General features: G+C 34.3%; 1 protein-coding gene across 3 annotated transcripts in view; it reads left to right on the top strand.

Moving 5' to 3' along the window:
* Positions 1 to 7,118, top strand: part of PID1 (phosphotyrosine interaction domain containing 1) — a 79,890-nt gene extending 72,772 nt beyond the window's left edge. For all 3 annotated transcript variants that reach the window (XM_032225804.1, XM_032225805.1, XM_032225806.1), the window contains exon 3: positions 5,195 to 7,118. In XM_032225804.1, coding sequence (XP_032081695.1) covers positions 5,195 to 5,671 — 477 coding nt within the window. In that variant the 3' untranslated portion in view covers positions 5,672 to 7,118. The remainder of the gene's footprint in view (positions 1 to 5,194) is intronic.
* The last annotated feature ends 16,716 nt before the right edge of the window (positions 7,119 to 23,834 follow it).

Raw genomic sequence — 23,834 nt, 5'->3', positions numbered from 1 at the left:
CCATAATGCTATTTCAATAGGCTTACTAGATTGAATATTTTTTAAAATAATGTTATTGTTATAAGCTAGCACCGTTGAAGATAATTTGTTTTGATTTGCTTTTGTTTTTTGTAAGTTTGTTAGCACTTCAGAGAGACTATTGGGAATATATCAGTAAAATATGCATTATGATAGCAGTGGACAAACTGTTCTCAGAAACAAGTCTTTGCAGGACTCTTATCTTTTGGGATTTAACAGTTTAGAAATATATATTAATCTGGATCTTCTGAAATTGCCTGGAAGGCAGTGGAATCCCCAAGTGTTGGCTATCCCTGAGTTAGGATCGAATGTGTCCTCAAATCTGGAAATAACTTGAGAAGTTACATAAATAAAGGAAGTTAATTGGAGTTTATGGTCTGGACTCAAAGAGCAATATGAACCAAGCCAGGCTGCCACATTTTCCACATATCACTGCAAATCTGCAGAGCATAACCCATAAATTAACATTTTTGGCCTTCAAATAATATTCTAGAATCATGTTGTTGAAAAGACTTATCTCCAATAGATTGCTCAGGCATTTTGTTTAAACTCTAACCAGGCAATTGTATTTGTGTAATGTAATAAGTACATCCCTTCACAATTGCGTTTCCTGATCTAAGGCAAGCAGTATTTTCTTTAATGATAGTTCAGCTAATTAGTCTGCAAAGGCAACCAACATTTAAAGCTGCGGAATGAATAAGAGCTTGCTTAAATAAATTGCATCTTTTGTTCTCTCTTTGAAAGTTTTTTTCCAATGTGATTATAGGGCAGGGCGGATCTTCTTGAGCACTGTTAGAAAGCCAACCAGGCATTATTCTTATAATCGGTTAAGAAATTAACATGTCTAAGATGCATTAAAAATCCAAATCTGCAAGAAATTAACCACTTTGGAGAAAATGAATTTGTAAAAATAAAACATAAACTGATACCATAGAAAACTTTAAAAATTCTTAATATTATCTGTAAAAATAATGTAGGTAGATTTAAAAAACAAGAAACTAATAGATATTCTATATGTAATAGTGGAAGACAGCCATGATTCTTACATATATATCTATATATTTTAAATCTAGTAAAATAGATTAAAGTTAAATACGGAAAGTTAGGAATAAAAAAATGCCTATTTGATGAAATAGAATTCCTGAAATGCACAAAATAAACATTTACATAATTTCAACCAATGTTTTAGAATCTTTTTCTATACATAAGAACTGTGCGTAAAAGCTCCTTGTGCATTGTTTGGACAAGATATAAATAAGGACTTTGGGTATAAACAGGAAGGGAATGATAGATAGACTTTGTGATTTCTTGAATTTAAGTTTTTTCTCCCTCTAAGTATGGAAAAGAGCCTATCACAAACAAATTTACCAATAAAATAACATTAGAGATTAAAACCATATCCAGGGTCTGGAGACCTTGTTAAATTTTTCATGATGACCTGGTGTTTGTAAAAGCTGAAATATTATAATTATGAAATCTCATGACTTTGGCATTATTGTGTGAGATCTAATGCAATTAAAAAAATAGAAAGGTTTCTGTCTTGATAGTTGCATTGCAGATTCATTGCTGATCTTTCTGTAATCAGTGGGCATTGAAATACACTTTCAACAAACATAAATTTTAATGAAAAGCATTGTTTGAAAAAGAGTGTTTATATCTAATGAAAGGTTATTACAGATCTTTTCAGCTTCTCAAAATAAGTTCTAAATCCTAGGCCACCAAATAAATTATCTTCTATCTGCAGTCAAGGAATACAGTTCCAGTAATGTCACTGACATTTCGTATTTTTAAATGTCCATATTTTAAATGTACATAATATTTTATCTTTTATAATTACAATAAATTATATAAGATACTTTCTTTTTGTGTATTGCTGGATATGGATAGCAAAAATCAAGCCTGAGAGTCAGAAGGTGTGGTTTAAGACAGACAAGGATTATGTTCATTTTGATCGCTAAATTAGTTTTTCCCTTGGCTGCTGTTTTTTGTGTCTCGTTTTTCTATTCTTTCTGGTTTTTAAAGTTCTTTTGATATTGCTATCTGTCCAAAATCATGAATTTAAATAATAATAAAGAGGCAATATAAAAAGGTTTTTTTTTAAAAAAAATGAATAAACCAGATATACCGTAGTGTAATGTTGCTGAGCATGCAAGATAACTTCTTTGACTATATTAGTCATTGGACATTTAATGACCTTCTAAACTTAATGCATAATTGTCAGTCATACGTTGTCAATCAGGCTTTACCAATGTAAATAACAATAGTAATAATCTTCAGATTGCAAACTGGCTGAGAGTCATACAAGTTGAAGTCTAATATAATTTGATGGTGCCAAATTGGATAACCATTCATGCCTCATTGCTGTACAGGTAGTCCTCAATTTAGGACTACAATTGGGACTGGAACTTCTGTTGCTAAGTAATATGGTTATTAAGCAAGTCACAACCAATTTTACAAGCAGTATTGTAATTTAGAAAATTTTTCATCGCAATCATTAGGCAAATCATCCCAGTCATTAAGCTATTCACACAATTGTTAAGTGAATTTTATTTTGTCCAAAATGACTTATGACTTGGCTTATCATAAGGCCCTTGGGATGATTGTAAATGATGATATGCAACCTGAATAGATGCCAGTTGTCAGAAGACTAAATTTTGATTAAGTGATCACAGGGAAGCTGCAACAGTCATATGAGGACTGTTCATAAGTCACTTTTTCCAATGCCATTGTAACTTCAGTTAAATGAATAGTCATAAGTTGAGGACTACCTATATTGCTTGTTTTTTGTAAAGGAAGTAGATGGAGTTAAAACCACATCTATCTGCATATAATGTAGAAAGGACCATTCTCTTCTTGTAGCACTTTTGTCCTGAAATCTGATCAAAACTATTTCAAAGTATTTTTCTACAAGCAAATAAAAACAGTGCATAAGGCAAACTGATATAAATTCACAGATTCCCATTTATTTTATCTTATGAAAGGTAACATTGATCATGACAGTATCTGTAAGCCTAATATTTTTTTCATCTAATCTAATGGAAAATGCACAGAAATGCTGCTGTTTGTGTGCATTAAGCTTTGAGAAACACTGATGTGCAATGTCAGTATTTCAGGTGAGAAAATCTTTTTTGAAACAGATGGACATGCTCCCCTATAATTTAGCATGTTTTGCCAATAACTTGTCTTTCAGGTTTGTGGTTTTAAAGATTAAAAACTAGTGTGTGTTGGGAGGGCTGTGTGAGAAAGTCGAGGTGTTAAATTCTCTGTATAATTGTTGATGTCTAATGAACATCAAAGCATTTTTCTTCCATTGAGGTTTTGACTGTCAAACACTATTGTGCTCAGTGTACTTTTTTTACGAATCCACAATTGTGTTTTCAAGTTCAAATGTTTCTAAAAACATCCATATGCTGTTCCAGAGTTATATTTTAGTTAATCTTGGCCAACAGAAGTTGTTGTTTAGATTAGAAAAGCATGGATTATGTAGATATTATTTTTCCTTTTTATAACATGCATTCTTTGTTAATTAGCTGCATAATATGGGATTTTAATCTCTTGGCTCTCTAACAAATATGGTGAAGTTTTTGTGCTGCTTCTTTTTTTCTTTAATAAACCTTAAAATGCATGGCATCTTAGATTGTGAGATTTTTTGGAAGAAACAGTTGAAAATTAGGTATGTGTTTCCTGGTAGAAGATCAAGACTATCAACTTCTTTGAAGGTAGCTAAATTCTGTTGCATAGCAATGTTTGAACATGATATACAGCTGTGCTTAGTTCCTACTGTGCATAAGTTGCACATCACATATTGCAATAAATTTCTAGAATTCAAAACTACAGATAATCCTTTTTAGCAACCACAATTGTGACCAGCAACTAGTTTCAATGGTTAAGCACTGCAGTCACTAAGTTAAAAATCACATGGCCATACTAGGCGTACAGTGTTACTCCCATTTCTATTGTTAGGCAAATCATTGAAATTGTTATACAAGACATCATGTAATGGCAACATGTGTTTTCACTTCCACAACCATTAAATTTGTTTGTTGGAAACTGGTTGTTAAGCTCACAAATGGTGATCCCATAACTGTTGGATATTGCAATCTCTATAAATCAAAGCACTGGTCACAAAATTGTCCCCCCCCCCCATCAACACTTTGAATGGTGATTAAACAAGGCAATTGGTAAGAGAAGACCATCTGAATGATACCTGAGAAATTCTATGAGTTACTGTAACTTCAACACACTTAAGAATTCTTTTTTCAATGAAATAATGATGGTTAATGGTTTTAAACATTGCAATTTTCCAATTGCCTTCTACCCATCATCCTAAAAATACAAAATTATAATAAAGCCTATTTCTAGGTATATATCTTATATTACTGGATTTTTTTAAATATTACACTTGGGAGGCTACAAATAAAAAAACAGCATTTTCAACCATTTATATATTTAGCTATGACAAGTGTTTTTTTATGTTGCCCCTACTCTCTCCATTATAGCTCATGCAAAAGAAAAGTAGTCCTCAGAAAAACAGTCATTGCATATTCCAAAGTGGAGAATCCATGGGCAAAATTTGACATGACACTGATTACAGCAGTACAATCAGAGATTAGGGTAAATATGAAAGCAACAATCATTCTCATCAGGATGTGATGAAAATCACTTTTCTGAACATGCCATTTACGTTTAAGACAGTGTTTCTCAACCTTGACGACTTTAACTAAATATGCTATTTAACTTGCCTGCATATCTAGGTCTTGCAGTTTCTTGCTGGCATCTCCACTGATTTTGGTTGTGGGAAGGGAACAGGAAGTTGCCACACCTAATGACTTAGATTCAGTTGATAGTAGCATCCAGGAGTGTAAGTATTTGTATTATGATTGCATCATGTACATTTGAGAACTGCCAAGCTAGTAATAGATTTTCCCAGTGACTCCGGGTTTTTTTCTTTTTTTAAATTGTGATCTGCTATTTGGCTCCTGAATGTGCAGAATTTTGAAGGAATATTGAACTCGGTATTACAGTATTAAGCTTTATGAATCCAAAATAAAGAAATAGGCTTTTGGAGATTTCTGCAGAAATTTTCAGTAAAAATGATGGATTTGGTGGAACAATTACTGGACATTATAATGTTAGCATTAGGATGACTAACTTTTTTCTTTCTCTCTTGTATCAGGTTACGTACTTGGGAAAGGTTTCTACAACAGGGATGCAGTTTTTGTCCGGTTGCACAGAAAAGCCAGTAATTGAATTGTGGAAGAAGCACACCCTTGCTAGAGAGGACATCTTCCCAGCTAATGCCCTCCTAGAAATCCGCCCTTTCCAGGTTTGGCTTCATCATCTGGACCTCAAAGGAGAAGCCACTATCCACATGGATACCTTTCAGGTTGCTCGTATTGCTTACTGCACTGCTGATCACCATGTGAGCCCAAACATTTTTGCTTGGATATATCGGGAGATCAATGATGATTTGTCCTATCAGATGGACTGTCATGCCGTAGAATGTGAGAGCAAGCTAGAGGCAAAGAAGTTAGCTCATGCTATGATGGAGGCCTTTAAAAAAACTTTCCATAGCATGAAGAGTGATGGCCGGATCCACAGGAATAGCTCCTCCGAAGAAATGTCTCAAGAATTAGAATCCGATGATGGCTGAATTTCAATTTTTTGATGGTTAAGCAACAGCAAAAATGGCCCTGGGAACATAAACATATATATATATATATATATGAAATGAATGAACAACCATTCAATTTGGGAATGATGAATTTCCAAAATTTGACTAATCACTTTTTTGTTTTTTTGTTTTTTTTAAAGGCGATTCAGAAAATTTCCTGAAAATATACTTCTTTATTATAATTACATAACATTGAAATTGGCTGCTGGATTTTTTTTGTTTTGTTTTGTTTTAATGTGATAAAGCTTCTTGTTTAGTCATTTGTCCATTTCACCTTTCAAACTTATTCTAAGCTTTGGAATTCAAGTTCTTGTCTTATGGTTTGTAAATTATTTCAGTCTCCTTGTTGAAATTCACTGAGCAGATTTAACAATGAGATCTTACAGAGTTTCTTGTTAGCATGTAATATGGTAGTAAGTAAGATCATCTTCTACAGACAAGCAGAATACAATTTGAGGATCTACTGCTCTCTTTTTACCACTTACCGGGCTGAAATTTCTACCTGCAGTTTGACAGCCTAACAATTAATCCACATTTCACAGTTTGAGTATTGACATATGCTTACATTTACACATTATAATCATATCCTATATTTTATTTTATTCATTTAAGCTTTTAAAATGTACTTCCAGTCACATATTTCCCCCTTAGTGCCATTGTTTAAAAGATGAACTGCAGGGATGCCAAGTGAATGGTGGGACACCTGAATGTAAATTCCCTCTTTTATACCTTGTCCAATAAATCGACCACTGCCTAAGGATGAATACCCTGAATATATATTAGTTGGGCTGTAATGTAGAGTCTACCTTGCTCCTGGCACAAACCTTAGTTTTGCAACAGTCTTGCCACAAACAGAATCTACATTAGCTTATTTACTTGCGCTCCAGGGTTCAGTTTAAACTAGCATATTAATCTGAGAAGTATAACAATGTTTAAGATCAAGTTCGGTGGCAGAAAGTTTGTTAATATTCTGCTAATATTTCCTGAAATATTAACATCATGTTAATATTTCCTGAAATGTTTTTAACTCACAGATGAAAGGGTTCATAAGTATTTTTTAATGTTTTAAAGACAAAGTGCTGATTACTAATATATAGGTAATATTGCACTTTATGCAGTCTTGTTCATAATTTGTGGTAATGTTAGGAGCACTGGGCACCTTACAGAAGCCTTAAAAGAAAGCAAATCAGAGCAGATAGCTATGGAAGACTTTTTCATTGTGTCTGAATATGCACCTGTGTGTATGTATGTGTGGGTGTGTCTGTGTGTATGCAGTCACTATTAGAGCATATAGATTTATCATGGGAACATACTGAGGAGGAATTGCACCTTTAATAAATATGCTTATTGCTTTCCAATGTATGTAAAGTATTCTGCAGCTTAAAGGCATTCATACTTTAATAAAAAAGGTGGAATTAAAAATTAACAATTTCAGCCGTCATGATTTTATGTGTACACTCCTAATCTACCAATTCTATGCATTAACTACAATCTGCATAATAATATATGATAATTGACATTACACCTTGAATTATGGATTAAGTACTAAATTGTATTTTGTATTTAATTATAATTAAATTTAAATTGTACTTTTATTCTGATATATGTAGGCAGTTTGCCTTTTCTGAAGGCCTTTTCCATTTTTCCTTTCCACTAAGTTCTAGCTACTAGGCATTCCAATCTCTGAATTGAAAAATTCTATGCTTTTTTTAAAACAGGAGATTAGAGATGCATAGCTGTAAAACTCAACTTCAGTAGTTTTCCCTAAGAGTTTAGTTGTATGGGATTTATATTCATTATTACTGAGAGTTATAGAACTTTTCATTTGCCATTTTCTTTCTTAGAGTGAATTTTGGATTTATAATGAAAAGCATGATAATTATTTATTTGTAAGATGCCTTGGCTTAAAGGACACAGTCTTCCTCCAAAGTTTGGCTTCTTGTAAGAGAGAACTAAAACACACACACCCATGAAATGTTCCTTTGGTCCAAACTTCTAAGGAACACAGATAGTGTGAAAATAAATTGTCACCCTGGCTCAGAGATTGATGGGATAGAAATGAGAGAAAATATTTTGTCCTCTTCATCTTTCCTGTCCTTGGATCATTCAGAGGAAGAGCATTAGCCTCCCTCTTTCTGAAATTGTAGATATTTGGGATTCCTGTATGACAAATCAATTCTTTTTGAATTAAGCTTACTCTAAATCATGTCACTATTAAGAGAGATTAGAGTTTATTTATAATGCGGAAAGAAGAAGCATTCATAAAAAAATGCACACAAAGCAAAAAAATAACAACACACTGCTGTCTCAGTGATAATTAACTTGTTAAAAAACAAGTTCGTTACTCTTATTTCTTATTGAAAGTGTTTCCATCAGCCTTCATGCATTGTTATTAAAATATTATAAAAACCTTGTCAAATCATGGCACAGGTAAAATTATCTAATCCTTTTGATTCAAGCACTAACTATTCAGATTCAAAGAAAATGAAAATTATACTCAAATATACTCCTTGTTTCTGGTATTCGTAATGTGGGGTTGGTATACTAACACCATTCTTATTTTTCCTATTCAAGGACTTTGGAGTATAGAGCAATGCATAGATATCATCCTACTTGACGGAACAAAGGGATGATTGCAAGAAATGACCACCAGTTTAGATAATGAGGTCAACAAGGTTGGCCTACATATAAATTTTGAGAATATACGGTGTATGTATGTTAGAAGTGATAATATGCTCTAACAGTCCATAGCCATGCTACAGAAGAAGTCCAACAATTTACTTATCTTGGCAGCATTATATCTATTGATAGAGATATAGATAAGGACATTATTGAATTTGAATGGCAGTGGCCATGTTCCAATGTGGTCTATAACCAAGTATTACCACAAAGATAAACTCTTCAAGGGTGTTGTTATACCAACTGCAGTATATGCTTATGAAACATAGAAGTGCACAACCAACATGATTAAATGATTAAATGTTTTCCAATAATGTTGCTTGAGAAGAATTGCTCTGCATCTCTTATTGTGACCACATCACTCATGAAGAGGTAGTACAACAATCAGATTTAGGCTACCTATTAGGAACTGTGAATTAATGTTGAATGTGGCTTGTTGGTCATATCTTATGTGTGCATCCAAAAATTTTACTACATTGGATACCTCCTGGAGGAAAGAAGAATTGGGTCCAGCCTCGGAAAACTTGGAACCAAACACTTAAGGAAGAGCTTAAGATTATTAATGCCCCTTGGAATGATGCTGAAGATTCTACAAATGATAGAAACTGGTAGAATGCTTTTCGTAGGACCTAATGATGATAATAAATGTGAGGTTTAGCTGTGATATTGGAAATCTTTAGCTCTTTCTCCAGCCAATATAGGCTATGATTACAGTTCCTGAGAACTATAATTCAGCAACATTTTGATTACCTTCTCTACACTATTTCTAATTGCACTCTTTACCTATTATAAGCAATCCAACTTCATATGAGCACTATTAAAGCCTTATGTTGTATCTAAAGACTATGCAGAGTGATGTGAGCAATCCTTCAAGTTGTAATGTTTCCTACTTCTACTGCCACAGATTTGAACCAAAGCCCTTTTAAACATTTGTATTCAAGGCATTCCAATAATCATCATATAAAAACTGATAGATTTGCCTTCAGTTGATTTTTAAATTATCTGTATTTGTTCATGAAATGGCGTAGCATGTATGAACCACAATGTGAACAGGATTAATAGCCAAGAACAATGCTGCACAACATCAAACTTGTAAAAGCTATCTTGGCCAGAATGGTTAGAAATGTTTCCAATGAGTCTGCATTTCATTGTTCATTTCCAAGTCAGTGCAAGGGGGAAAAAACACTAAACATTATCAGCTTTATGCTCTTCCTGTTTTGAAATCAGAAGTGTCTAGGCCCCAAGGCTACTAACATTATCATTTCACAGATGTTTTCCCCACAATCTATCTTTAAATGATACAATTCTTTTTACTGAAGCTGTATACTAGTCTTAATTTTTAATCATTTTTTTCAAAATTGTTTCAGCTAAGCCACTTAGAAAAAAACTGTAACTGTCCCTGGCTATAATCTAACTTTTTTTTTCCTTTTCAGAAATGGCATTATCTATTCTACTTCAAATATAATATTAGAGTCTATAAGCTCCTCAGACATTAGGTTTTACCTAATGTCCTTTAGATGAAGTGGACTTCTACCCCATCTTTGTTTGAGAAACCATGGCCAGAGCTATTGGGAGTTGGGTGGCATAAAATCTTAATTATTAATAATAATGATGTCTGGGTGATGGAAATTACAATTCTACAGAGAGTGTGCCGGATTAACAAATACTACTATTGGAATGAGGTATGTACATACGACATACATACATACGTACGTACATACGTACGTACGTACATACACACATATACATACATACATGCATACATACATACATACACACACACACATATGCTGGTCTTGTTGTATTCAGGTCTTTTCCCATGTAAGATTGAGATTGTCTTGGCAATGTTTTGGCGAGGTCCCACTTGCCATCTTCAGGCTGGTATTTTCGGCTTCGTGCTTGTGCAAGTAAGGCGTGGTCAGAGCTGTTGTCTTTTTATAAATCTTGGTGGGGTGTGTGTGGAGTGCTGGCTTTGTTGCTGTAAGTGGCTTGATTGGCTGTGTAGTTGCATCCTGATTGGTAGATGGAGTTGATGTTTGTAGATTGGTCGGCTGTTTCGTATTATCCTGTGTGCCTGAGGTGCTGGCTGTGTGTCCGTTGTTCTTTTGTGTTGTAACGACCTGGGTGGTGGTTGGGGTTCATTTGTTGACTAGGGCTGGTTTCCAGATTTCTGGTAGGCGGGAGGTATCATCACGTTTATTCATGTTGTGGGGGTGTTTCTCTATTTCAATGGCTTCCATAATTATTCTCTTGCTGAAGTGTTCTGTTTTGGAGATTAATTTGGTTCTTTCAAAATCAATTTCATGTCCCGTTGCTTTAAGGTGCTGCAAAAGGGAGGAAGTTTTTTCTTTCTTTCTGATTGTGTTCTTTTGTTTTGTGATGCGTGCATTTATTCTCCTATTAATTTGTCCAATGTATGTGGCAGGGCAGATTTTGCATGGTATTTCATAGACTCCTTGGTTTTCTAGCTGGATCTTGTCTTTGGGGTTTCTTAAGATGTTGACTATTTTTTGATCAGTGCTGAAGGCTGTCTTGATATTGTGCTTGTGGAGAATTTTGCTGATTTTATCTCTGGTGCCTTTGATGTAAGGGAGGAGGGCGATTCCGTTGTCCTGTTCTGTGTCTCGGTTCTTGGGAGAATTTCCCTTTGGATTAGGTTGGTAATTGTTTTTCTTTGGAATCCGTTGGAGATTAATAAGTTTGTGAGACTGTGTAATTCAGTTTTCAGGTGGTCTTTGTCGGCTAGGCGTTTGGTTCTGGAGATGAGGGTCTTGGCTACAGAGTTGATCTGTGCAGGGTGGTGATGGGATACACTTACTGAAACAAAGCCAGCACTCCACCCCCCCCCCCCACCAAGATTTATAGAAAGACGGCAGCTCCAACACACACACACACACACACACACACACACACACACACTGTGTGTGTGTTATGGTCTATATTAACTTTCTAGCATGTATATTCATTTTCAAAAAGTAATAGAAAACATTTTCTCTTGAAGTAAAAATACCTGAATTTAGAATAACTTTTGTTTCATGTTTAAATGGAACTTTCATGTTTTAATTTAAGTGAATGGTATAATTCCAAGTATGAGCAGATATACTCATTAAAATATTCCACTGGATTACAAAACAGATTTGCTGGTTTACAAATGAACTTCAGAATTAGAATAATAAATTAAATAAGGCTGATTGATATGCATAATATCTATGAAACATTAAAAAAACTATTCATGTTAGATTGTTTCTCTCATATTTCTTTAATAAATATTTCCTTAAAAATGCCAGACAGATTCTGAAAGCCATTTTACTATCACAAAAGTTCATTGATTGTCTCTTCTACAAAAACCATTCTAGATAGATGTAAAACAGCAAGGCTTCAAATGTCTTATGAGGAAAAGAGAAACTGAAAGTGAAAGTATTGCCCAATATAAAAATGTAATTGTTAATAGCTCTTCAAGCTTTTTAGATGATCTTGTTCTGTTGGGGAGAATGTTAAATACAGTTATGATGTGGCTATTTAAATGCCTTCTGGAATACGCTGACAATTTTTATAAAATCAAGAAAAAAATCACCATAAATTACAATTTTTCATATCCTTTTGCAAATTCTATACATAAATTCATTTCATAATATACTTCAGGCAACATATTTTAAACACAAAATTGAGCTACAGCTCTGATTTCATGGTTAGTTGTTGATTCCAGATTTTGTCCACTCACCATAATATATCACATTCCCCAAAGTTTTAGAATAACAATCTTTTGGCATGGCCACAGCATATTTTCTTTCAAATGTACGTTAGTATGGAAGCTTTTGTGATTCAAAATTTATACCCTAGAGTACTACTTCGATTTCCAAATGTGTGTGGTTTAATTATGGTTTACTGTGCCTTGCTTTCTTATTAGTTTCATTTCCCCCTCCCCTATTTTCTCAAGCTGTTGTCAACTTATCTGAGAAACATCCAAGAACATTGGACTTCATTGCCAATTCTTTCCACCATTCTGTATTTTTCTCAAAGCAAGCCTATAGTTTGGAAGTTTATTGCAGCAAAAGGCCAAGAAAAGTGACCAGCTACATGCATAAAGACTGAACAGAACAAGCATGGGTGGGGTTTGGCCAGAGACCACTGCAGAGTCTCTTGCATCCCAGTGTTTGAAACTCCTATACTCTTTTTCATCCCCAAAATGACTCCTTTCTAAATAAGTCCACTTGAGGAATGGTGGGGAAGTTGGCAAGGAGCAAGCACATTATAGCCTGATTAGTTGTAATGAATGTATTGCTGATTTCTTAATTAGTTAAAAGAAACAAGAAGGAAAATTCTGTGTCAATATGTCTATGTGAGAGAGTGAGTGTATGTGAGCATATGTGTGTGCAGGCATTTTATACATGTATATATAAAGTTTCGCACCTTACAGAATGATCATATTTCAGTTACTTATATTCTATAAGCAACTTGTTCATAAATTGAAAGTAAAATTAGGTCTTCTATATACTGAGCAAACAGTAGATAGATAAATTTATCTTTCTAGAACTGAAGAAATGATTCCTGAACATTATGAGGGTTATGGATACCCAGTTGAGAAGTGAAAACAATATGGACATCTGAAAATATTTAAATCTGTCTCAATATTATTTCTTCTCAGAATATGTGAATTTTAGGACTTCACAAAAGTATTGAATGAAGCATTATTCTCTTTGCATCTCTAACAACTTTTTTCTATACAGACTTAATAGCATTCATGAACCTGACATACTATTTTTGGGTTGAGTTGGTCCAACTTCTATAGAATTTATAATTATACTCTATAGATAGAAATGTTAAGTCAGTCTCCTAATGGGGATCTCCAGTGACATTCCATTGTTTTAAAAAGGAATATAGAATTAATTTATATAGTATTAGATTAATTGTGGAACTTTAGTCTCTTAAGATCTGATATTGATTCTAATAATTTAACTCATAGGGTTATAAGTGCATGTAACATAGATGTTTGTGCAGGTAAGATTATCATTCCTACTGTCAAGGAAAACCAAGCATTTAATAGTGAGTGCCATACCATGTGCATGAATCATACAAGGGGCAAGAAAATAGGGGCAGTCAGGCGTAACACAGGTTATGTAGACAGTAAACACAGGGTCAATCAAAATGGACTCAAATGTCTATACACCAATGCACAGAGTATGAGGAATAAACAGGGTGAATTAGAAATTCAAGTAAATGAGGGCAAATATGATATTGTTGCCATTACAGAAACTTGGTGGGATGCAACCCACAAATGGAGCATACAGCTAGAAGGATTTAAATTATTTAAAAGAAATAGACCAAATAAAAGAGGAGGTGGAGTTACACTATATATAAGAAATAACTACATCTCTACAGAAATAGAGCACAACAATGATGAGAACTATTTTGAATGCATTTGGGTCAATATTAAAGGTTGTTGGGGAAGGACATTGCCATAGGTCTATACTACAGGCCACCCAACCAAGCAGAGGAAGTAGATGAACTTTTTGCTAGTCAGCTAACTAAGGTATGTAGGAAGAACCACAATAGTAAAGGGGAATTTTAACTACCCCGACATCAACTGAGAAACAAACTCTGCACCAAGTGGAAGATCCAACAGGTTCCTAATGAACCTAGCAGACAACTTTGTTTCCCAAAAAGTAGAGAAGGGAATTGGCTATATTAGACTTAATTCTCACTAACAGAGAAGAAATGATAGAAGGTGTTGAAGCCACAGGAACCCTGGGGGCAAGTGACCATGCAATATTGGAATTCAACATTATGCAAACACAAGTAGTAGAACAAAGTGAAACTAGAGTCTTGGACTTTAAGAGAGCTAATTTCAATAAACTTAGAGAGAGCTTGGGAAGAATTCCATGGATAAGAATCCTCAAGGGGAAAACAATTCAAGAAGCTTGGGAAATTTTGAAAAAATGAGATTACAAAAGCTCAGTCTAGCACAATACCAATAAAGAAGAAAAATAACAGCTCCCAAAAGAAACCAGCATGGCTGCATAAAGAACACTCTGACAAAATGAAAGACAAAAAAGTTAAGTATAAAAAGTGGAAAGAGGGGGACGTAACTAAGGCAGAACACTCCAGAAGATACGCTTAAGATACAGAAGGATCTTGACAAACTTGAACATTGGGCACTATCTAATAAAATGAAATTCAATGGTGAAAAGAGTAAGGTTCTACATTTAGGCAAGAAAAACAAAATGCACAGGTACAGTATAGGTGGTACCTTGCTCAATAGTAGTAACTTTGAGAGGGATCTTGGAGTCCTAGTGGAGAACCATTTAAATATGAGCCAGCAGTGTGCAGCAGCTGCCAAAAAAGCCAGTTCTAGGCTACATAAACAGAGGGAAAGAATCAAGATCACTTGAAGTGTTAATATCACTTTATAATAAGTAAGGCCACACTTGGAATACGGCATTCAGTTTTGGTCACCACATTGTAGAAAAGATGTGGAGACTCTAGAAAGAGTGCAGAGAAGAGCAACAAAGATGATTAGGGGACTGGAGACTAAAACATGAAGAATGGTTGCAGGAACTGGGTATGTCTAGTTTAATGAAAAGAAGGACTAGGGAAGACATGATAGCAGTGTTCCAATATCTCAGGGGTTGCCTCAAAGAAGAGGGAGTCAAACTATTCTCCAAGGCACCAGAGGGTAGAACAAGAAGCAATGGGGGGAAACTAATCAAGGAGAGAAGCAACTTAGAAGTGAGGAGAAATTTCCTGACAATTAGAACAATTAATCAGTGGAACAGCTTGCCTCCAGAAGTTGTAAATTGTGAAAGTGAATAAAGGATTAGACTGAATTGGATGTTGGTGTGTTGTTTTGTTGCTAGGCCTGATAATATATCTTCCTTAGGAGAAGGTAATCAGAATCTTTGTGTAAATATTATTTTTCCTTTTATGTTAATGTTGATATCAATATCTGATGCAAAATAATGTAAATGCTAAATTATTTGAATTGACCTAAATTCCCCCTCGAAGTAACTGGACTTTCTGATCTATGACGTTTTGGAGTTAGAAAGAACGACCTCTCTGAAGAATTGCAGACATAATAAATCTTTCTATTCATCTGATCTACATTTGTTAAAATACAGAAGGATGACCTATGAATTAGGGTTAAAAGTGGATCTATTTTTTTTAATTGTACAGTTTCTTTTTCAGTTACATTTTAAAAATTATCTGGTTTTCTCTTCAAAAATTGAATCTCATCAATTGGAAATAATTTGGTTTTGAAGTCTAGTAGTTTGAATTGTGAAGTAGTTTGAGTCTGAATGTGGCACTTTGGTAATGTTTACCAACGAATAAAAGGGTGAATTAGTTTAATATGTTGCTCACGGCACAAATCCATAGGTGCATGCAATCTCTGTTCTATTTCCTTTGTTTATAGCTTCAACTTTATCATGCCAATACTAGTTTAATGGAGTAGATATTGAATACATTATATATTAACTTTTTAAAAATGCTGAGCTATATTACTATAGTTGGCCCATTATCTAATGAGAGAGAATTATATTTGGCAGTCAGTAAACATTTTATTTATAACTAGTTTCATATTAGCTTTGGATCTAGTTACATGCTGTACATACCTGGTACTTGAAAAATATGATAGTTGATTGTAGGTGTCATTGGAAGAGATTATGATACTTGAAAAAAATCAAGGATGCTGAGAGAAGACAAGGTACAAGATACAATCAGTGATGACAGCAAGCTTAGAAGAACTCAAACTGAATTATAAAATATTAATTATTCTGTAGAACATATGAAGAGCCATTTTTTATCCAGAAGTATGATGTAATCATTTATCCAAAGTTTCAGGGCTAAAGTTTTTAAATCTAGTTTCTGGTAATTCATAATTCACCATATGGTTTGTAGAGTAAAAATAAACCCACTATTCTACTACATACATTTTTAAAACCCAAATTTGTTTAAAGCTTTACAAATCTTTTTTTTTTTAATTTAACTATGTTTCTGATCACTAACAACTTCAGGTTACCAACACAAACCAGGCAATCAATACTTTCCTTGTTCTTTTCCAGCTTCCTATTTTCATCTATAACTTTCAATCTGATTTAAGCAAAGGCATGAGTTATCAGTTTTCTAATAAATAAATGCAATAAACAATGTGCATGTGTGACTGGGAGGGCTTATTCTGCTTTGGAAATTTGGCATGTTTCGTTTAAAGGAATTATTGACTAGATATCAATAATGGAATTATTGACCTTAAATATGCATTATTCAATCAATTTTGATATTGTTTAGTTTATTGTTTAATGATATTTTGAAATAGTGATTATGTGTTAAAATTTTATTATTACATGGCAAAATAATTTTGTGTAATTTCTGGATGTTTTCTATATTATTTTGTTTTATTTTGTTGGTATATACTTTTAGAATATTAATATTAGTTTATAATATTAGTATTCTAATTTAGAATATTATTATAGCCAACTTTTGAATAGATTTTGACTATGTGTTGTTAATGGAAACAGCACATAGTCAAAAAAGAAGTAGAAATAAAGGTAGAATAAAAGGTAGAAATAAAATTAGACAGAAAACTTTGTAAAACACACTGACTACACCCAAATGAGGGGCATTTTCTGCATATATTATAATGTATGCTTAATACTACTATTACTAATACTTCATATTAGGGGTAACTTATTTTACATACCTTAATTATTGGGGCTAAGGAATCTAGATAACAGTGATTTATTAATTTTAGAAATTAATTCATATGTGTCTCTGCTAGGAGTGAAATCATCTAATAATAAGGGAGCCAAGATTCAGTAGCAAGGAAGCCTCTTCCTAAATAAAAGAAAGTGTTAATTTGTTCTGTTGTCTCTTTATCTAATAGCCATTTATAACTGTGATGACATTTTTAAAAAACCATGATCTTTGATTTCATTTATTAATACAGAGAATAATTGTAATAATAGGAACCTGAATAACTTACACAACCCAATATGTGAATATGAATCATATTGTCAGCAAATAGCAAGTTGTTGCCATATGTGTTGAGCCCTTTATGTGTCCTTCAGGATCCTTCATCAGCTCAGGTAAGTCATTATTATATAGATTGAATAGATTGAAATAGTCACCTTCTCTTACTCTTTTGAATTGATCCTGCTCATTATGGCTCCATTCATTCCAAACTGCACCGTAACCAGGTATTTGTACAAAGAATTGAGATTACTACCAGTAATCTGGGTTTCATATTTGGGACAGTCAATTTTCTCTATAGTATTTATCTATTAAGTATGTGAAATATTGCAATAAATTCTATAAAAGCAGAAAACAGTTGACTCTCCTTACTGACATATTTAGTAATACAATGGTTCAAGACACAGCAATTTGTCATAGTAGACCGACTCTGTCTAAAGCCAGATTGCTCTTCTGCAAGAATGCACTTCTCAATATTTCATATATTTTTCTAATCCATTGATGTCTCTATTTCAATAAACAGTCTTTCCTATGATTTTATTCTTTATATTATTTTCTTTAGTGAAGAATGAAAATATTTTTTTCAATCAGTTCCTTTCTGATTGCATATTTAAATATTTATGAAAGAAGAACAAAAATATATTTACTAGAGTTGCTTGGAGGAATTTCACCAGAATAATCTGAAGATTAATCATGTTAGCTATTTCACAGTCTCCTGCAGATGCTTCACAATTGTCAGTTCTTTGGTTTAAATTCTTGGTCTTGCTGGAAAGAAATGTCATTCACCATCATATGGAATCCTTTAAAACATGTTGAAGGATATGACAAGGTGCTTCCAAATCATTTAATACTGAATGTCAAGGATTGGCAGAAAGCATACATCAGTGCATTTATATCGTTATAAAATCTCTAAGGCACTTAACTCCATAATGACTCTGGGTAATGTATAATATTAATATTACAGTATTAAAAATAGAAACAGTATAACAAAAATGATCAACAATTGGTAATAGGAATAAAATGCACAGCTGCATTCCTATTCTGTTGTAGAGATGAAATTTGGTTTTTTTCTGTATTATTATCTCCATCCTTTTGCTCTCTCTCTCTCTCATCTATTCTCTCTCTCTCTCTCTCTCTCTCTCTCTCTCTCTCTCTCTCTCTCTCTCTCACACACACACACACACACACACACACACACACACACACTCTTTCCTATTATCTACCTTGGCAATGATTATGTTTTAATATATAATGCTAGTCTGTATTTGGGTTAATTAAATTATCAGGTTAAGTGTGCTGTATGATCTCACTTCTAGATTGTTCCCCAACCCAAGCAAAAAATAATAACATGATCTGGACTAATGAGATATCTTTCTCTTGATTTGATGTCTGCAATTTTCAAAAATTGCAGACATGAAATCAGAATGAAAAGTTTGTATTGAAAAGCACAGGCTTAACATCTTCATTCATATCCATACAAAGCAAAAATGTGGATTATGGCAAAAAACACAACCCCTCTATTTCCTATGCTGAGAATCTGATCTGGAAAAGGCACAAATAATTGTACTTTTGGACTAGATACAATCAACTTTCCTGCCTCTAACAGGTTATCATGATAAACTTCAGGTATCCTAGAAAGATGCATCCACTTCTGTAGCAACATCTTGGCACTTAAAACAGCATCCAAATAAATCAGCATTCCAAGCAGTCATGAGACCTGGGTGAAATTCAATAATTTCTTTTTATAAAGGAAGTGAATTTCAACAATATTTGGATCCATTTTGAAAAGAATAGCTTTCAAATTTATGTCATTGTAATTGATTACATTTCTGTAGGCTCTGGAAAAGAAATGTAATTTAAAGTATAGATGCCAGGAAATGATGCTTTATGTATTTTTCCTCTTCCCAAAATGCTTAGCCAGTCTCTTTTTTAAATCACTGAAAATAAAATGTGTCAGTGTTTTGTGTGTCATATTAGGTTTTTTTTTATCAAGAGCTTAGGCACAAGTACTTCTATATTTTGAGGATGATTGAATTTATCTTAGCAAGAAAAGAAAATTGCCAATGCAAGGGAATTAATTAAGATAATTCTTAATTAAGATAATTAATTCTGTTCCAAAGATAGACAAATGGTGTTTGAGCATGTTGAGTTTTAAAAAGTTTAACTCCCAAAGAAACAGTAATTAACTAAGAAACTATAAGAAATTATAAATAACTATATTAAACAAGACATAATTATAGAATAGTTAGAAAGGTTACATTTTTACTCAGTCTGTCATAATGTTTTACAAGGAAGATTAGATTTTGTGAATTTTACCTCTAATAGAATCTTTATTTTGACTTGGCGGTGTTTTATACTTAGTGGACAATAATAAAGCAGAACTATGCTTGTGCTTCACTATATGCCAGAAATGAAAGAACAGCTCTAAATACAGCATAATAAGCAGCATCAACATATGCAAAACATTAAATAAACTAATTACTTCAAAGTCTCACTAAAGTAAAAATGTTGATATCTTCCTTCTAAACACTTTGATTACTTGACAATCTTTTCAGTAGAGAGTTTATCAGAATGAGCAATGTAGAAGTCATTTAAAATCATATTCTCATGCTCTAACTTGGTGTCTTCCTACAGATGGATTTCTACTTTAAGCCTAAGTCTCCTTTCAATCACCCCGACTCTATCCCAGATCAAGAGATTACAGGGTCATAAAAAGGGAAAAAATGTATGTAGCCAAATCAATAAAAAAAATTACAGCTGCTTATAACAATCTAGTAAAAATACACAATGAATTAAGATGTGTGTGTGTGTGTGTGTGTTTGTGTGTGTGTGTGTGTGTGAGAGAGAGAGAGAGAGAGAGAGAGAGAGCATGTACACCCATACCCACCACCACAGCCTGTTGGGTTACCTTAGGCTATTCACACTCTCTTAACCAGTGTTTCTCAACCTTGGCAACTTGAAGATGTCCAGACTTCAACTCCCAGAATTTCCCAGCCAGCGAATGCTGGCTGGGGAATTCTGGGAGTTAAAGTCCGGACATCTTCAAGTTGCCAAGGTTGAGAAACACTGCTCTTAACCCTACGAAGGAGGCAATGGCAAACTACTTATGAAATATCTATGGAGATTCTCAGCCATCCAGGTCATAGTTGTTCCAAAGATGCTTTTTTCCCCAAGAGGCAACTAGCAACTGTTTTTCAAAGAAAAACAAGAAAGTCCAGTTGCCTCTTCGGGGGGGAAAAGCACCTTTGGGATACTCGTGAAATGTTGCCAAGAAAAATGCAGGGACTTGTCAGTCTTCCAAGAATCAATGCTGATTAGAAGAGACAAACACAAAAGTCTATATAAGCCAATAACAAAATTGTTTAGAATGAACCAACTAATCCAGTTAGTATTGAGTCAATCTGCATACTAATTATCTGCATGCATTATTTAGGGTTTTTTTTCAGTCTGATGTTGTAATTCAATGTGACAGATGTTGAATGTTCATTTTAGACATCTAATCCATCATCAACCCAACAAATGTTAGATCTTTTACATTAAATTCTGAGTGAGTTTCTTTTGTGCTTGACATAATTGCAAAACTATTTGTGGCAACGTATACTGAACCACAGTTTTATTCATTACTTGCTAGAAACCCAGATGGAGAATTACAGGCTCTTTTATTCATTCTTTATCCCTTGGCCTGCTTGTTTTAATTTTACTTTCAGTTAAAATATTTTAAGAGACTACAGAGATAGTAAGGTTAAAAATAATTAAACTTTACAAGTTATATTGTCCCAGACAGGAGGTTCTGTTCTAGGGGATCATAGTTAAATTATTGCCTCCTTTATAAAGGACCAAAGAACTGGTTTCTGGGTTTAACATAACAGGGAACACAATTGACATGTTGCATTCCACTGTACATATGGGAACAATATTGCAGGCTGTAATGAGAATTTAAAATATGCTGCTATTTAACCAGTGTCTTAAAACCCAGGACCACAATGGGAAAGGAAATGAGAAGTATTTGCTTACAGAGACAAAATATAGTAATGAAATTGCCACAAACACCTATATTTGTAAGTTTACAAACAACTAATTAATTGATAACTTACAGGATAATTAAATGTACAAAGGAAGTTCAGTTAGTTGAACTGAAAAATGTTCCACTTAAACAAAATGTGTTATGTAAGGGATAGAGAAAGGGGAAAGCTTTGAAAGCAAAGGAATAACAATTTAAAATGTTATCCTACGACTTTTAGGCAGCCTGGTTTCTAATTTGAGGTGGAAATGACAACTCCAGATTAGGTTATTAAATAAATGAATGAATAAATAAACAAACAAACAAACAAATAAACAAACAAATAAATAAAAGGGGACCATTATTTAATTTGGCCCAGACTTAGAGATTTTAATAACATAATCTTTTATAGAAGGATTTCTCTACTTAATATTTAATATTCTACCTTTCCTTCATGAATTAAGTCCTGAAATTATCATATAGATAATCTTTCTCTGCTTGATGTTCTACTTTTTTTAAAAAAATGTCTAATGGAGAAGCATTTATACACAGATGGCCATGTTTGTTGGCTTCCATGCAAAGCAAAACCACATATTAAACCACAATCCTGGCTTAAGTGGAAGTCAATGTGGAGGTGTGAATGTGTTTAAGGAACCCAAAGTCATTAGAGTAACATTGACAGTGGCAATGGTGAGAACGTATGTGCTTATCTGAATCCCTCACCATGTGATGCTTGGAATTATTCATGTTTTGGATTAACTGGAATGAAGAGTTGGCCTAGAGTTGTTTTCTCATGCACATGACAGTATTTATACCTATTGCTGAATTACGTATGAATAAAAAATATTCTTTTTGATTCCCAATGCTGAAAATGAAACCCCATCAACCATTTTTGAACAACTATTTGCTATATCAGAGGAATTTTGTTTATATCAATTCAGCAATTGCAGTCACTTAGACTCGAGGTGGCACAGTGGTTAGGGTGCAGTGCTGCAGGCCACTTCAGCTGAGTGTTATCTGCAGTTCAGCGGTTCTAATCTCACCGGCTCAAGGTTGACTCAGCCTTCCATCCTTCCGAGGTGGGTGAAATGAGTGTGGGGGCAATATGCTGACTCTGTAAACCGCTTAGAGAGGGCAGAAAGCCCTATGAAGCAGTATATACGTCTAACTGCTATTGCTATTACTGTATTTTTTTGGAGTATAAGATGCACCAAGGTTTTGAAGAGGCAAATTTTAAAAAAAGTAGGTAGGTAGATAGAGGGATAGAAAGGAAGAGAAAGAGAGAGAAATACAGTAGGCAGTAGGGAGAGAGAGAGTTTTAGGTAGGTAGGTAGAGGGATAGAGAGAGAAAATAGAAAGAGATAGAGAGAGAAATGCAGTAGATAGGTAGGGAGAGAAGGTAGGTACATAGGTAGATAGAGGAGGGGGAGAGAAATACAGTAGATAGGTAGGGAGAGAGAGTAGGTAGGTAGGTATATGTTTACAGGTGTATTTATCCATGTGCTGGAGAAGGAAATCACTGGCAATTTGCAGCACCTAAGACTTTGTTTCTACTGGCACAGCACTTGATCAATGTAAAGAGCTTTCCAAAAGGAAAAAAAGTTTTTGCACTCTGCAAACCTCCCAAAAATGGCCCATTATTCTTACAAAAAAAAAAGGCATGAACAGCCTGGGGGGTGGGGCTTGCAGAGTACTTCTGGGGGGTGGGAGAGCCAAAAAAGAGATAAAAATGGCCCATTTTTTTTGCAAAAATGGGCCTGTTTTTTGTCAAAACATTTTTTGCATGCAGAGCCTTATGGAGGCTTATAAAGTGCTGCGGGGGGGGGGCAGAAACGGGCCATTTTTTGCTCATTTCTGTCCTCCCCAGCTCCCAGAAGCTCTAAAGTTGCAGTTTAGAGGTAGGAACCCTATGAATAGCCTCCGCTTTGGACGACGTGGGTTGTATCCATGTGGAATCTATCAAAAATCCAAAAAATTCCACTGATGGAACTCCCAATAAGCACTTACTTTTCTTTAAGCGAAGGCCGGCTTCCCTGAAATGTGTTAAGACTGCCCATATCTTGACAACAAGATCCGCTATAGCTGTTGATAAGCCAGGGCCATATCTAGTTTAGCGAAAATCCGTCCTTGTCCCAATGAATGCAATAATTGTTGTACTACTGGAACAACAGGGTACTGATTGTCCTGCAGTGCTTTATTCAATGTGGAACGGTAATCAGTGCAGATTCGAATGGACCCATCGGCCTTCACAGGGGTGACTATAGGGGTCTCCCACTGTAAATGATCAACGGGCTCCAAGATACCTTGGCTGATTAATTTATTCAATTCTGCCTCCACTTTAGCTCCAATAGCGAAGGGCACTGTCTGGGCCTTTAGGCGAATAGGTGCAACTGTGGGGTCTAAATTCAACATAATAGAGGTGCCCTTATAGTTACCCAATGTTCCCTTGAACACATCAGCAAATTCATCATACAAATGGTCAAAGTTATCAGATACAGTTGC

The sequence above is a fragment of the Thamnophis elegans genome, chromosome 10 (assembly GCF_009769535.1).
Source record: "Thamnophis elegans isolate rThaEle1 chromosome 10, rThaEle1.pri, whole genome shotgun sequence".
NCBI lineage: Eukaryota > Metazoa > Chordata > Lepidosauria > Squamata > Colubridae > Thamnophis > Thamnophis elegans.
This window is presented reverse-complemented; position numbering and strand designations above follow the sequence as displayed.